The following is a 14,800-nucleotide window of genomic DNA, read 5'->3' on the forward strand; positions in this document are numbered from 1 at the left end:
GCGACCGATGCTGGACCGGTTCATGGCAAAAAGGTCCGGTCGGACTCGGACTCGGACTGCTCCATATCACCTGCCTGTGACGCAGCCACTCGTAACAGGAGCTCAGGTCCAATAATAGCAGGTAAGGTCCATGAAGACAAAGAGAAAAGTCAAATCTGTAGCGTAGAATCCACCGACTAACCAAACGCAGCTTTAATTTATTTTATGTACCGCAGGGGTGATCTTATCGCCGTATAGTCAAGGGATAGTAATGGGATATATCGGAGCTGTACGAAGACGGAAAGTGGCTGAGAGGGAGAGAGAGATAGAGAGCTTGGGCAAAGCTGGTTCGGTAGGACAGGAAAAGAGATCGAAATTTTGCGCAGAGACTTTTAGAGAGAGACAGAGAAGGGGCCATAATTGATCTGTGAACGGCGATTCCACAGTTTGATGGCGGCCTCGATCAGATATGTTGTATTGATATGTATATACACCACGGCGTCTTGGATTGGATTTGTATCTTCATCATCTGTATCTACATCCACCTGTCCTCTTCAATCGAATACGTTTCTTCACGATCTGCAGCTTCAATGCCCCCATACGATCTCTGCGTTTTCGCCTATTGAGGTTTTTTTATCTCCTCCCGTTTAAGAAGTCATCTTATTTCAAATCCCCCATCTATTCCCCCCCTTGTAGTTTTTTTTTTTTTTTTATGTATTAATTGCTTTTGGTGAGAGTCCTTTTTTTTTCTTGCTTTTCTTTTTTCTAATTGACCAATTGCATTTTTTATTTTTGAGTCCGATTTTATATATTTTTATTCCCTGAGTATAATTTTTTTTTGAATTTTATTCCGGCAATTTCTGTTGGCATGATTGGAATTTGGAGGATCAAAGAATTGCTCTGTTGTGAATTTGTTTGTGGTTTTATGTTATTGTTAATAGATGAAGATGTCCGTGTTTGTGTATAATACCTACGCAACTGTTTGTGCGCGTGCATTCAAATTGTAGATTTGTGGAAAACCAGATTAATTTGTTTGAATATGGTGTTGTATGAAATCTTAATAGCTTGTAAGTGCTTGTCCCTGCCACCTGTATGAGTGAAATCAATGCCTTTAGGACAAATGTTTTACGCCCTTCTTCTTCAGCTCTATGTCCATGGAGTTAGGAGGAGCTTAAACTTGCATACTCAGCCAAGGTGCAAGTTGCAAGCTGCAAGCTAGCGGTTCCTCAATTCTAGGACATATTATATTTACATTCCCTTTGTACCTTGAGCATGAATGAACAGTTTTCTTGTAACTAAATTGAACTATGTAAGGCTTTCCCAACTCTTAAATTGACTATATTGTTTATAATTACTTTTTGTTTCATTTCCTTCTATCAAGGGCTGTAATTTTACTCAAATGATATTGTCTCATTGTCGTCCATTGTTTATCAACCCAAGCTAACTCTAGCTTCCCTAGTCTACTAAACTAAACACCATCATCACTGTTATCCTACTAGATGAGTTTACTTAAGGCTTGATATGCTGTTGTTGTAGCTGTCTGTTTGGCACTATAGTTTTTGCCATTATGTGTTGCTTTGTTTGCTGCTAGTCATTCAGAATTCTATGATTCCATGGACTAGTTAGTTCCCTCAATCACAGGATGAAACTCTATATATTTCTTGAATTTAAATTTTAACTACTGCTATTCTTGGGATTACCGCCCTTGCTTAACTACTGCTATTCTTCTTCTTATTGTTGTTGGATCTGAAGTTACCTATACAACTTCCATTCGTTCACATGATTTTGCACTATATTCTAATTTTCTCCATGATCAATATATGGGTCCATTGGGATTTTGTACCTTGAAACTGCAAATCATGGCATGTTTTTGAGCAGATAGGCAAATGATACCATGGACTCATCGAAAATGCCTTTTTAAGAATTACAATATGCCAAAACAAGACCTGATTTATATATGTATTTTAACTTATGTGGTAATGCAAAAAAGAATTGTATTTTTCTTATGTTAATGATGTTGTGTGGTGGTGTTCTTTTTTGTTGTCAGTAGCAATATATATATATATATATTGACTTTTTTGTTTGTTTGTTTGTTTAAGTTTGTAGTCATGGATTTCAGATTTGTGCATGCAACATGCAGAACTTTTTTGATGTTTTTTATGCTTAATTTGTTTTTTTAATTTGCATACTTATTTGATTTTTCTGTTGTATAAGATGGATGGGGAATCCCTTGACCGAACTTTGAGCTCTAGTACGAATATATATACGTCTGTTTTGTTCTATGCCTCTTGGTGCCCTTTTTCAAGCGGTGTTCGAACAAAGTTTGCTGCCCTCAGTGCAATGTTTCCCCAGATCAAACATGTAATGGTTGAACAATCATCAGCCATGCCCAGGTGGGTTTTCTACTTCCCCATTGCTGTTCTGATTGTGCTTCTTCTAATAAATGAGATAAAAGGATTGTATTATACTGAAGTCATTATTCTGCTCCATATGTGGATTAGAATGGTTTACAGTCAGCATCGACTATTTTTTTTCTTGTTATTGTTTTAAATTGTCGATATGTGCTAGCTTCTGTAAATGGGTCAAATCCCGTTCTTCTTCTTTACTTATTGTAGCAAGGACATTCGACCACTTTGAATGTGGCTCAAACATGTGAAAATATTTTTCCTAAAAAATACAGCAAGTACTATATAGGAAAAATAAAATGATGATGCACCTAAATCTAGGGCTTTTAGGAAAGTATACTTCAAGTATAAACTTAGAAATTAATATAACAAGGACAACAACATACCAAGCCTTTATCCCACTATATGTGGTCGGCAAATTTAGAAATTAGCATATTTGTAATTTTATTTTGCTTCCTAATTAATACTTAAATTTCTTTATTTCTAGGTTTGTGTTTTCTTTTTCATTTTTTTAAATAGAGTTTGTTAGAACCTATATAAATATCTTTTAATGTATTGTCGGGGTAACATTGATTAATGAATTTAATTGATAAACAAATTTGAGTATTGTTTTCTAGGGTTTTTGTATTTTAGTGATTTTGTTTTGATTTCACATCAAATGGTATCAGAGCCAAAATTCAACACCTCCACTCTATAGCCAATGAGTTCTGATCTGGAGCAATTTGTCATCATGGACCTCCACGGGTTCTTCAAGCCTAGGTGTAGCCAGTGTCTCAACACCACCATCACCACCATTTACTGCACCCTTAAACTCAACCTTAGCTCCATGGACACAGAAGCCATTAACCAAAATCTCGTCAAGTAGACTAGCTGCACCCTCGTCAAGATCCATTGTGACTATAACTCACCCAAATCACCGTCCCAGATTTGTTTAGATCTAGGCAGAGGAGGAACACAGTATATTTGAAGGAACTCTACAGAGCCAGTCCTTCCTTCAAAGGTGTTAGTGCCTGCACTAGACTCTACCTCAGGTGATATAGTGCCTCTGCCACCTTAGGTGATGGTGTCTCTGCTAGTCTCAGTGAGGTTCATCAACTCCAATCTTCTTGAGGTTGAGTAATGTACCACCTTGAACACAGTTGGCTTTCCTGCCTCATCCAGCATCCATATCATTGTTGTATCAGCGCCTAAGATGGCTTTAGGATATTAGTAGAAGAATTAAGGTTGATATCCCAATGTATGATAGAAAGGTAGACCCTAATGTATTCCTAGACTAGTTGGCTGTAACAGAGGTTTATTTTGATGATATGGTATTAATAATATTGAGCCAGTTTGTTCTGCCAAAATGAAATTAATCAGGGCTGCAATCAAACATTGACAATGTGCTCAATATGACTCTGAGCATATAGGTGAAGCTACCACAACTTAGTGTGAGTCGTGAGACAAAGGTTGAAGGTGGAGTACCAATCTGCTAGTAAGACCAATTGCTGAGCCTAAAGTTATTGGCTTCTAGTTGATCATCTAGCTTGATTTGAGAAGCTTATCCTTAGATGAGGATCTTTTTATTTTAATCAATAGGTTTTTCAATGAGTTGAGCCATCTTAATTGGATGAAGTGTCAGCATCCTGAAGCCATCCAGGTCTACTTTTGAGGTTTGGATGCTTTATCATTGGGATTGCCATACCAGGTGAGTGCATTGCATCAATGCTAAACCTATACATATTGTCAACTTTCACCTGTTTGAGATATTTAGGCTCAAATATCACCAACCTTATCAACCACCATTGGATTTAAAGGAATTTTATTAGCTAAACACAATGTCTAGGTATCAAATCACTTGTTATCTGTCTTCTATTGCTTTCAATGCTGTATAATTTGAACCTTGTCTTGTCATGTCCATGTTGTGTTTTCATATTGATGCCACCTTGTTTACATTATCCTGGCTGTTAAATCATTTGTATTAGATTAGTTGAGAGTATCTGGTGGATGGTTGTGTTAGGGATGTATTCAGTAGTTCATTTAATTAGTCTTACTGTTAGTTGGTTAGTTATAACAGTCAAGGTTGTTGGTTCATTAGGTCTTGTTTGGTCCGCCCCTATGTTCTATAAATAAGGGGTCGGGAGCCATTAGTTTGATATATTCTCGTTTTTTATTCTATCTTGGAGAAATTTGTTTGAGTATGTGCTGTGTAAGAAGAAAGCTAGTGAGTGCTTTGTAATCTATTGTAATCTCTGTATAGCTTGGGTATAAGGACAGTGAGAGAGAGTTTTCAGTACATGTAATCGTTCTCATGATTCAAGATAGTGGAGAAGAGGCTTAAGACAGTCTGGATGTAGGTTTTCGAAAGGGAACTGAACCAGGATAAATTCCATGTCTTCTTGTGTGTGTGTGTTCTTCTATTTTGTTGCTTTCATACTCTGTCTTTATATTCTTTCGTGTTGTCATGACCCTATGAATAATAAAAGGGTGTTATTGTAATAGGGTAGAATAGTTTGTTAGGGATATTCTAGCAATTAGTTAGGTGCACATGGCTGCATGTGCAAGGCTGTTAGGGGACAAATATGCCTATATAAGGCTGATGTAAATGGAGGGGATGTATGCTGAAATTGATAATAGAAAATCTAATTCTCTCTCTCACCAATTCTCCCTCTTGTTTCTCTCCATTCTGCTCTCCCTCATTTCTCTTAACTTTCTCCCTAATTCTCTTCAATCTCTCCCTTCATTTCTTCTTTGTTCTTCCCCAATTCCTCTTCTAACCCATCATGAACTCTAGGTTCGTGACAAATGGTATCAGAGCTGTTCGTTCCACGGCCATCCTCTGCTAAGTAATTCCAGCATCGTAGCAGCAATCAGCGTCCGACGAATTTCTGGTGAGAGAAGCGAACTCTTGAGGAGCTACAATAGAGTTGATTGAACTCATAGGGAGCTCCAATAGAGTCGATCGAACCCTCAGGAGACCGCAACAAAGCTCGTCCTAAGCCTTTGATTAGTTTTGACTACAACTAAACGGTAGTCCTCAGCTATCAAACCAGATCTGGACGATTTTGGAAGGCGGTTTTCAAAGGGAATTCGGGCAATTTCTAAGGCCATATTAGAGTTGCTAAAGCAGAGTTAGCGAATTCGGGCCAAAGCGAAGATGAGTGAATTCCAAAACCAATGACGGTGATTGGGTGAGTAGGAAGATGCGACTCTCTGTGAAATCGATCGAGTAGAGGTTTAAGGTGGAGTTGGACGGCGATTGGAGTGGGTCGATAGGCGAACATACTTGAAGCGTCGCGAAGATCCATCGGACTTGAGCCCATCATCGATCAGAACAGAGGAGAATTCGCGATTAGTGTGGAAGTCCGCCAAAGGAGGAGACGTGGACATCCAGGTGGGTCGCAACTGGAGTGAGCGACTGGTGCAAGAGTTCCAAGCGATTGCGGTTTGGTCGGGCAAGGAAGTTAGTGTTGCAGTCGAATTAATTGCAGTAGGTTTGGCGATTGTGCCGCGGGTTCCTCACAGTGGTGCAGTGGGTATCGCGACCATTTTCAATGGTCGGTGATTGGGCAGTAGCTGGCGCTAGGAGGTGTTAACCTCCAAGCAAGCGAGCACCCTCAATTCGGAATTGGAAGGCGCAACAGGTGAGTGACTCTCAGCCAATAATTTCGATAACTATTAATTGGAATCGAAGGGGAAAGCAGGATCTAGTGATTTCCTATGTTGATGTGAGGCGGTTATCACTGGGAATTCTAGACACTCCTGTCCGAGTCTTGAAGAGGAAGGCGGACAGCTAAGGCCGAAAGAAGAGGTGCGACTGAGGTGTGGTGGTTTAATTGGATTTCTGACTGGAGTTTTGCGGGTGTTGCCGCTTTGATCGGAAGGCACTGTGGTGCTACGGTTTGGGGTTGCCTTATGAACCGTGTTGGTGAACCGTGCTTTCCTCCTTGATCGGAAGGAGATTTCGACCATTTTGGAAAGCCAACTCAGAGCATAACCAAGAGAAGTAAGCTTGATGCATCATTGGCCATAAGCTGAAGCGGATTCGAGGCCAAGCGATTGTTGAATCTGCAACAATTGCGAGCAGCGGTAGCAGAGAGTCAGGACGGTGGTGTCCGACAGTGCCTTCGGTGAGCAAGGAAGGCTGCTGCAAGTGGAGAAGTTGAGCAAAGTCCGGAGCAGCTGGGAGTGGATTTTTGAAGGCGGTGGATTCCAATCGAAATTCTAGACTGTGAGCAAAGGGAAACAGAGGTTAATTTTGGAATTGAATTTTGGGTTAACTTGTTTGAAGAAGAGCAGTATGTGGTCTTCGAAGTATTCTGATTGTGAAAAATCAGCTAAGGGAAGCAGGGCACACCTGAAACAAAAGGGGTCGCAATTGCAACCGAATGATGCTGCATTTTCAGTGGTTAATTTTCAAGGAAGAGAGCAGCCTCCATTACAGTGGACCAGTGCTGCATTTTCAGTGGGGTGTCCTACTCATGAAGCTAGGAGAGGCTGTGAGCAAAGGGAAACAAAGGCAGCCAAGGGGAGCAGTGCATACATGGAGCAAATGAGCCCTAAATTGCAGCAAAAGAATGCTTCATTTTCAGCTGGAATGGAGCTTCAATGGCAACCAAAGAATGCTACATTTTCAGTTGACCAGAAGCATCAAATTTGGGAAAAGAAGTTTGAAAATAAGACTAGCCGAAGGGACAAAGGAACCAGCAGTGGGTTTGATGAAAAGTGCAAGGAATTCGGTCGAATGTTTTGCGAGAAGTTGCAAGAATTTGCAATGATACTATCTAAGGAGTATCATTACAGTTTTCCCGCTGAATACTTTGATGATTATCATGGAAGCTTTAATAAGGAGGAGTTTCTTAAAATGGAGCAGCTGAAGGAGAAATTTAGGAGGCAAGAAGTAGATTCACTGCCTACCTCCAATATGGAGTGGAAGAAGTATATCGGCCTAGGTGGAATGGACGAGAAAGGTGATGATAATGACAATGCTGGTAGCAATAGCAGACTTTGCGGGGGTTCGGTACAAGGTGTGTGGGCAAAAGGAGAATTAAAGGAACACATCGATTCCTTTGGAAAAGAAGTTCTCGATGGTGATGTTTTTGGGATTCGGCAACAAGAGCAGTCCAACTTTAAAGAAGAAGGGGAAGAGGAGGAGGAAGAAAAAAGTGAGGAAAAGAGATTGGAGGATGACACTCAATCAATTGACAGTCTCTCAAGCACTCTTACTAGTGCTGAAACACTTGGCCAGGTGTCAATTATTGAGCAATCGTTGGCTGGAAGTGAAGTTGCAGCATCTCCTAATGTTAATGCTCACAAACAGCCTTGGTATGAGAATTCAAGGAAAGAATACAAACCTCCATTGCTGCATTTTGAGGCTGCTGTTGATAGCAGCAAAACATGGCTGTGGGTTGAATGGGGATAGAGTAATAGCAACAATGGCTAAAGATCTGCCCTTCTTACTTGTTTTGGATGGTAATGAAGTTTTCCCTATTGAAATTCTGGGCCAATTCATACTTGGAATTGATCTTGAAAACCTAAGAATGAAGAAGAAGAGACCAAGAAGTAGAAAGAAAGAAAGGAGGATTATCCGCATAGAGAATGTTGGAATTGGATGAAGAGCAATGGCTACTTGTGGCAAGTTCTTGGGGACAAGAACTCTTTTATGGAGGGGAGAATTGTCATGACCCTATGAGTAATAAAAGGGTATTATTGTAATAGGGTAGAATAGTTTGTTGGGGATATTCTAGCAATTAGTTAGGTGCACATGGCTGCATGTGCAAGGCTGTTAGGGGACAAATATGCCTATATAAGGCTGATGTAAATAGAGGGGATGTATGCTGAAATTGATAATAGAAAATCTAATTCTCTCTCTCACCAATTCTCCCTCTCGTTTCTCTCCATTATGCTCTCCCTCATTTCTCTTAACTTTCTCCCTAATTCTCTTCAATCTCCCCCTTCATTTCTTCTTTGTTCTTCCCCAATTCCTCTTCTAACCCATCACGAACCCTAGGTTCGTGACACGTGTGTGGGGGTATTTCCAATTATCTTGATTAAGTGAGGCGGAAGACTGGGACAACAACTTGGTATCAAAGCTTGGGCGCCTTTGCCGATCAAGAAACTCAAGAGGAGGAAACAAGTTCCAGAAGAAAGAAATGGCGTCAACTTCATCAAGACATGATGTAAAGAAATTTGATAGTAACAATGACTTCTCCCCCTGGAAGATTAAAATGGAAGCCCTCCTCAGCAATCTTGGCCTTGAGGAAGTGCTTAAAGAGGAGAAGGAAATGTCAAAGACCCTTTCGGTAGAACAGAAATAGGAGATCACCAAGAAGGCCTTCAATACTCTAATATTGAGTCTTGGTGACAAAGTTCTCCAGGAAGTATCCAAGATGAAGACGGTAGAAGAAATATGGAAGAAATTAGATAGTCTATACCTAAAGAAGACCCTATCTAGCCGTCTCTATCTTAAAGCCAGGTTCTTTACATTTAAAATGCAAGATCACGTAGATGAATTTAATAAATTATGTCTAAATCTTGAGAATATAGATGTAAAATACTATAATGAGGATAAGGCCCTAGTTTTACTTTACTCAGTACCTAGGTCATGTGAGGCTTTTGTAGATATTCTGAAACATGGTAGGGATAAGCTGTCCTTAGAGGACATTGTTGGTGCCCTTAACTCAAAAAAATTGAGGTTTAAGCTGGATGGAAAATCTAGCAGTCTTAAGAGAGACTTTAAAGGAAAGGGAAAATCTAGGACATGAAAGAATCCTATAAGATGTTACCACTGTCATGAAGAAGGCCACATTAAGAGAAACTACCCAAAGAAAAAGAAAGACATTCTCGATAAGAAGAATGTTAATGGGGGTGTAAATATGTGTGAACTAGGGTATGATAGTGCTGATGCACTGGTAGTTTCTGAAAGAGCAGACAATAATGAGTAGGTCATGGATTCTGGCTATTCATTCCATACACCTAAGAAGCATTGTCTGCAAAATTATCAAGTAATAAATGGGGGAAAGGTCTTGCTAGGAAATGACCATGAATGTAAAGGGTGATGTAAGATTAAAATTGCATGATGGATCCTATAGAACCCTTACTGGAGTCAGCTATGTTCCGGAACTCAAGAGAAATTTAATTTCTCTTGGTGAGTTGGATAGAAGTGGCCTAAAATTTAAGGGTGAAGGTGGAGTCTGAAGAATATCTAAATGATCATTAGTATGCATGAAGGCAGTGCTGCAGAACGGTATATACCTTCTGCAAGCAACCACCGTAAGTGGTGAAGGTGCAATAGTAAGCAACAACATCTAAAATCAGGCAAGGCTATGGCACTTAAGAATGTCACATATAAGTGAGAAAGGGCTCAAAGAACTTGCCAAATACGGAATTTTGGATCAAGGACATGTCATTGAATTAAGTGAGTGTGAATCCTACATTTATGGCAAAGTTGCCAAAATAAAGTTTAATAAAACAGCCATACACTCATCCAAATCACCCCTAGACTATATTCACTTAGATTTGTGGGGGCCATCCCTAACCTTAACTCATAGAGGCTCTCAATACTTCTTGTCAATTATTGATGATTTCTCTAGAATGCTATGGGTTTATGTTTTAAAGTCTAAGGATAATACCTTTGAAACGTTTAGGACATGGAAAATAATGGTAGAAAACCAAAAGGGCAGATCTGTTAAGGTAATAAGAACTGATAATGGGCTCGAATTTTGTTATAGTGAGTTCAATCAAATGTGACAGGATAGTGGGATTTTAAGACACTTAACTGTCCCAAGAAACCCTAAACAAAATGGGTTAGTCGAAAGGATGAAAATGACCCTATTAGAAAGGGTTAGGTGTATGCTTTTCCATGCAAATCTATCAAAATCCTTTTGGGGAGAGGCAGTCTCAACGGCTGCCCATGTGATAAATAGGTCTCCATTAACATCCATTGACTTTAAAACTTCCTATGAAAGGTGGACAGGTCATAAACCAAGTCTAAATCACCTTAGAGTGTTTGGGTGCTTAGCCTATGCTCACGTGAAGCAAGGCAAGCTTGAACCTAGAGCTAAGAAATGTCTGCTCATTGGTTATCCCAATAGTGTAAAAGACTATAAGCTATGGAACCATGAACCTAAAGGGTCTAGAACAATAGTCACAAGAGATGTGGCATCTAATGAATCTTCTACCATGAAACAAGGCACTAAGAAAACCCAGCATGATTTAGAGGAAAAGAGAGAGACCATAGATGTGGAAATCCCTAGAATAGGGGCTGATAACTCCATAGAGACATCTGGAGATGATCGGGATCTGAATGAACAAGTCCAAGAAGGAGATCAAGACCAGAACTCAACTCAATGTGAGGAGAGTGAAGGAGGAAGTTAGGGGCGGATCCATAAATCTATGTAGGGGGAGGCTGGAATTTTTTTTTTTTTTTTGAGGTGGAGAATTATACATCATAAATTTTGGGGTGTACTGTATTTTTTTTGAGTTAGATTATTATTAAAAATTATTTTTTTTACACTAAAAATTTTAATTTAATAATGAGCTGCCCTAGGCTTTAGACTCTAGCCTAGGGGACAGTCAGACCCTTCTAGATATAGTGTAGCAAGGGATAGGCAGCCCAGGACCCGAAGGCCTCCACAACGATTTGGCTACTCAAATTTAGTAGCATATGCCCTTATTAGTGCATCAAAAAGTGTAGAAGATGAACCAGACTCTGAAAAATGGATAGAAGTCATGAAGTTAGAAATAGCATCCCTTGGGAAGAACCAAACCTGGGATCTGTTTGATAGGCCTAAAGGACATTGTGTAGTGGGCTGTAAATGGTTATATAAAATCAAGAAAGGTGCTGGAAACAACCCTAAACCTAAGTACAAGGCTATGTTAGTTGCAAAGGGTTTTACCCAAGTACGAGGAATAGATTTCAATGAAGTTTTCTCACCTGTTGTGAGACATACCTCAATAAGAGTGCTGCTGGCCATCATTACTCATTTAAATCTAAAATTAGAGCAAATGGATGTGACAATAGCTTTCCTTAATGGAGACTTAGATGAGAGAATTTTAATGGACCAACCTAAAGGCTTTGAGTCTAGAGGAGAGGTGGAGAAGGTGTGTTTGCTTAAGAAATCCATTTATGGGCTTAAGCAGTCTCCAAGACAATGGTATATGAAATTTGATACTGTTATGTTGAAGCAAGGGTATCTTAGAAGTTCCTATGATTGTTGTGTTTACTTTAAATATATCTCAGCTAACATCTTAATTTACTTATATCAAGTCAATCTGAGCAAGAGATTCAGCAACTAAAGCTAAGACTAAAATCTGATTTTGAGATGAAGGAACTAGGTGAAGCAAAGAAAATTCTAGGGATAGAAATCTCTAGAAGTATGACAAAGGAAAATTTACCTATCTTAAAAATCCTATCTAGAAAAGTTGTTATCTAGGTTTGGAATGGCAAATGCTAAGGTAGTGAGTGTGACATTTGCCTCTCATTTTAAGTTGTCCTCGGAACAATCCCCAAAGGATGAAGAAAGTAGAAAGGAAATGGAAAATATTCCATACTTGAGTGCTGTGGGAAATTTAATGTATAGTATGGTATGCACTCGACCCGACTTAGCTCATGCAATGAATGTAGTAAGTCGATTTGTGAAAAATTCGGGAAAATCCCACTAGAATACAGTGAAGTGGGTATTTAGATCCTAGGGTTCTCAGATGCAGATTATGTTGCTGATTTAGATAAAAGGAAATTCACATCAGGGTATGTGTTTAAGTTGTGGAACTCTACAATTAGTTGGAAGTCTAGTTTCCAACATGTGATAGCTTTATCTACCACTGAAGTTGAATACATAGCTGTATTGGAAGCAATTAAGGAAGCTATGTGGCTTAAGGGTCTAGTTAGTGAGCTCCTACGAATAGATGTCAAGGCAACTTTGATGTGTGATAATCAAAGTGCCATTCATTTGTCTAAAAATCAGGCACATCATGAAAGGACTAAGCATATAGATGTTAGACACCATTTTATTAGAGAAATAATTGAAAAACTAGATGTTATTCTAACCAAAGTTTCAGGTGAAGAGAATACTGTTGACATGTTTACTAAAGGTGTACCAATTGCCAAGCTAAGGCATTACATGAAGATACTGCAAGTTATTCTAGATGATGATCAAAAAATTGGAGTAGCATGGCAGTAAGGAGGGTGCAGGTAGCAGTCTTGAGGAAGCCTAATCTAACTCAAATGGGTGGAAAATTTGTTAAATCATTTGTATTAGATTAGTTGAGAGTCTCGGGTAGATAGTTGTGTCAGGGATGTATTCGGTATTTCATTTAATTAGTCTTACTGTTAGTTATAACAATCAAGGTTGTTGGTTCATTAGGTCTTGTTTGGTCCGCCCTTGTGTTCTATAAATAAGGGGTTGGGAGCCATTAGTTCGATATATTTTCGTTTTTGATTCTATCTTGGAGAAATCTGTTTGAGTATGTGCTGTGTAAGAGAAAAGCTAGTGAGTGCTTTGTAATCTGTTGTAATCTTTGTATAGCCTGGATATAGTGCAGTGAGAGAGAGTTTTTAGTATATGTAATCGTTCTCATGATTCAAGATAGTGGAGAAGAGGCCTAAGGCAGTTTGGATGTAGGTTTCTGAAAGGGAATTGAGCCAGGATAAATTCCATGTTTTCTTTTGTGTGTGTTTTCTTCTATTTTGTTGCTTTCATATTCTGTCTTTATATTCTTTCGTGTGTGGGGTATTTTCAATTATCTTGGGCTGAGTGTTTGATTAAGAGAGGCAGAAGACTGGGACAACACTAGCCTTCACATTGGATCACTAGATCTGGTGTGCTGGTCTTTTATATAGCTCAAACTACCAAAGAGATGTTAATCTTCTATTTTCTTAAGGAACCCCTTTTGGTGGAGTACTAGAACTGCACTGCACTTCCTTCCGGTCATGTGATGAAGTGGGTGTTTTTCTCCATCTGCAAGGCTTGCAAGGGACTTGAGCAGAATTCTTGAAATTTTACTTGGGAGTGTTTTGTTTTCACAAGTGATGAAACTCCTTTCCAATGTAATAGTCTGGATTGGCTGACAAGGCATTGATCATATGGTATGCCTTGGTGGATATTGGGTATATGAGGCAATAGGTAAAAATAAATGGAAGGATAGCATTGATTCTCTGCACCCTGCTGTTTACATCTGTAACTTTGGTAGTCTCACATATTCTAATTATCTGCTTTCTGCTTCATGTTTACAGTGTTCTTTCTAGATATGGAATCCATAGTTTGCCTTCAATACTGATTGTTAATGGGGAGACAAGGATTCGGTATCATGGTTCAAAAGATCTCTGCTCCATTGTTCACTTCTATAACAGAGCTACGGGTAATTCTCTCTCATAAATTACTTGATTGAATATGTAGCAGTTGAAGTCTGCTTTCTTTATTTGATGTTATGTAGCAGTTGAAATCTGCTTTCTTTATTTGTACATCAATTGCGTCCTTTCTTGTTTAAAGCATTTTCACATATGGGGTACTCCCTCAAACTGCTTTTTCCTAGTGATCCACTGCCTCGGATTGATTACCTATGCATGGCATGTTCATTTTTGCACTGCCTTTTGTTTCCTTCTTTAAATTCCATTATGGCTTTGCCCTGCGTCCTTGTTCTGACCCAGGACTTGACCCAGTGGTGGATTTGACTGAAGATCTAGTGAGCTATTCACAAAGCAGCCACAAATTAACTCATCCTTGGAAAGGAAACTCTGTGAAGGAGATATTGAGGAGGGAACCTTATCTTGTTTTCTCAGCGCTGTTCCTCTTCTTAAGGGTATTCCTATTTTTCTTCCCTGAGATAATATCTCGATTAATTGCTTTGTGGGTTGCTTACGTTGCACATCTACGCGTTGGAGTCTTCGGAGAGTCAAGCCAGCTTTTAGGGCGTGTTCTTCACTTGATTGATGTAAAGAGAGCTTGGAGCAAGCTGAAGCTGTGTAAAACCCGAAACTTCCATAATGGAGCTAGGAATGCTCGGGTGTGGGCATCATCCTTGGCTTCCGTTTCCTTGGGTGAGACTTCATCAGCCAGATCTTGTGCCTCGGGAGACTCCTAGAACTCGTATGTTTTCACTTCCACCTTGAACTGAGGCAAACATCGACAAACTTTTGACTTGGACTGGGGGACGCATACTTAATATGTCACGGAAGGTTTTCAGTTTTTGTTAGTTTATACTTGGTGTTAAAACGCATATCATTTCATTTTGCCTTGGATTTTCTATATATCCAAAGACCCGAACGTGTTTGTTGCTTTGCGAGGGATGCAAGATAAAAGCAAAGTTGTAAATTTGAGAATAGTTATCGGTTTCTGTATGTATATTATGCTAAGTCATTGGCAGGACATGTCTCCTTAATACACTGACTGACATCAAACACATTTCACTCAACATTGTATTGCAGAAACCTTTGAGCC

At 39.4% G+C, this 14,800-nt stretch overlaps 1 protein-coding gene across 2 annotated transcripts; it reads left to right on the forward strand.

Moving 5' to 3' along the window:
• The first annotated feature begins 243 nt into the window (after positions 1 to 243).
• LOC127803678 (5'-adenylylsulfate reductase-like 5) lies at positions 244 to 14,800 on the forward strand. Of its 2 annotated transcripts, none has more exons than XM_052340102.1 (4): positions 244 to 606; positions 2,194 to 2,372; positions 13,597 to 13,721; positions 14,023 to 14,800. In XM_052340102.1, exons 1-4 carry the CDS (start codon positions 430 to 432, stop codon positions 14,442 to 14,444), a joined length of 903 nt encoding a protein of 300 aa, XP_052196062.1. In that variant the 5' UTR covers positions 244 to 429; the 3' UTR covers positions 14,445 to 14,800. The 2 variants fall into 2 exon arrangements, with proteins under 2 accessions (XP_052196062.1, XP_052196061.1); XM_052340101.1 differs by having other exon boundaries at positions 246 to 606; positions 14,011 to 14,800.

The sequence above is a fragment of the Diospyros lotus genome, chromosome 6 (assembly GCF_014633365.1).
Source record: "Diospyros lotus cultivar Yz01 chromosome 6, ASM1463336v1, whole genome shotgun sequence".
Classification (NCBI taxonomy): Eukaryota; Viridiplantae; Streptophyta; class Magnoliopsida; order Ericales; family Ebenaceae; genus Diospyros; species Diospyros lotus.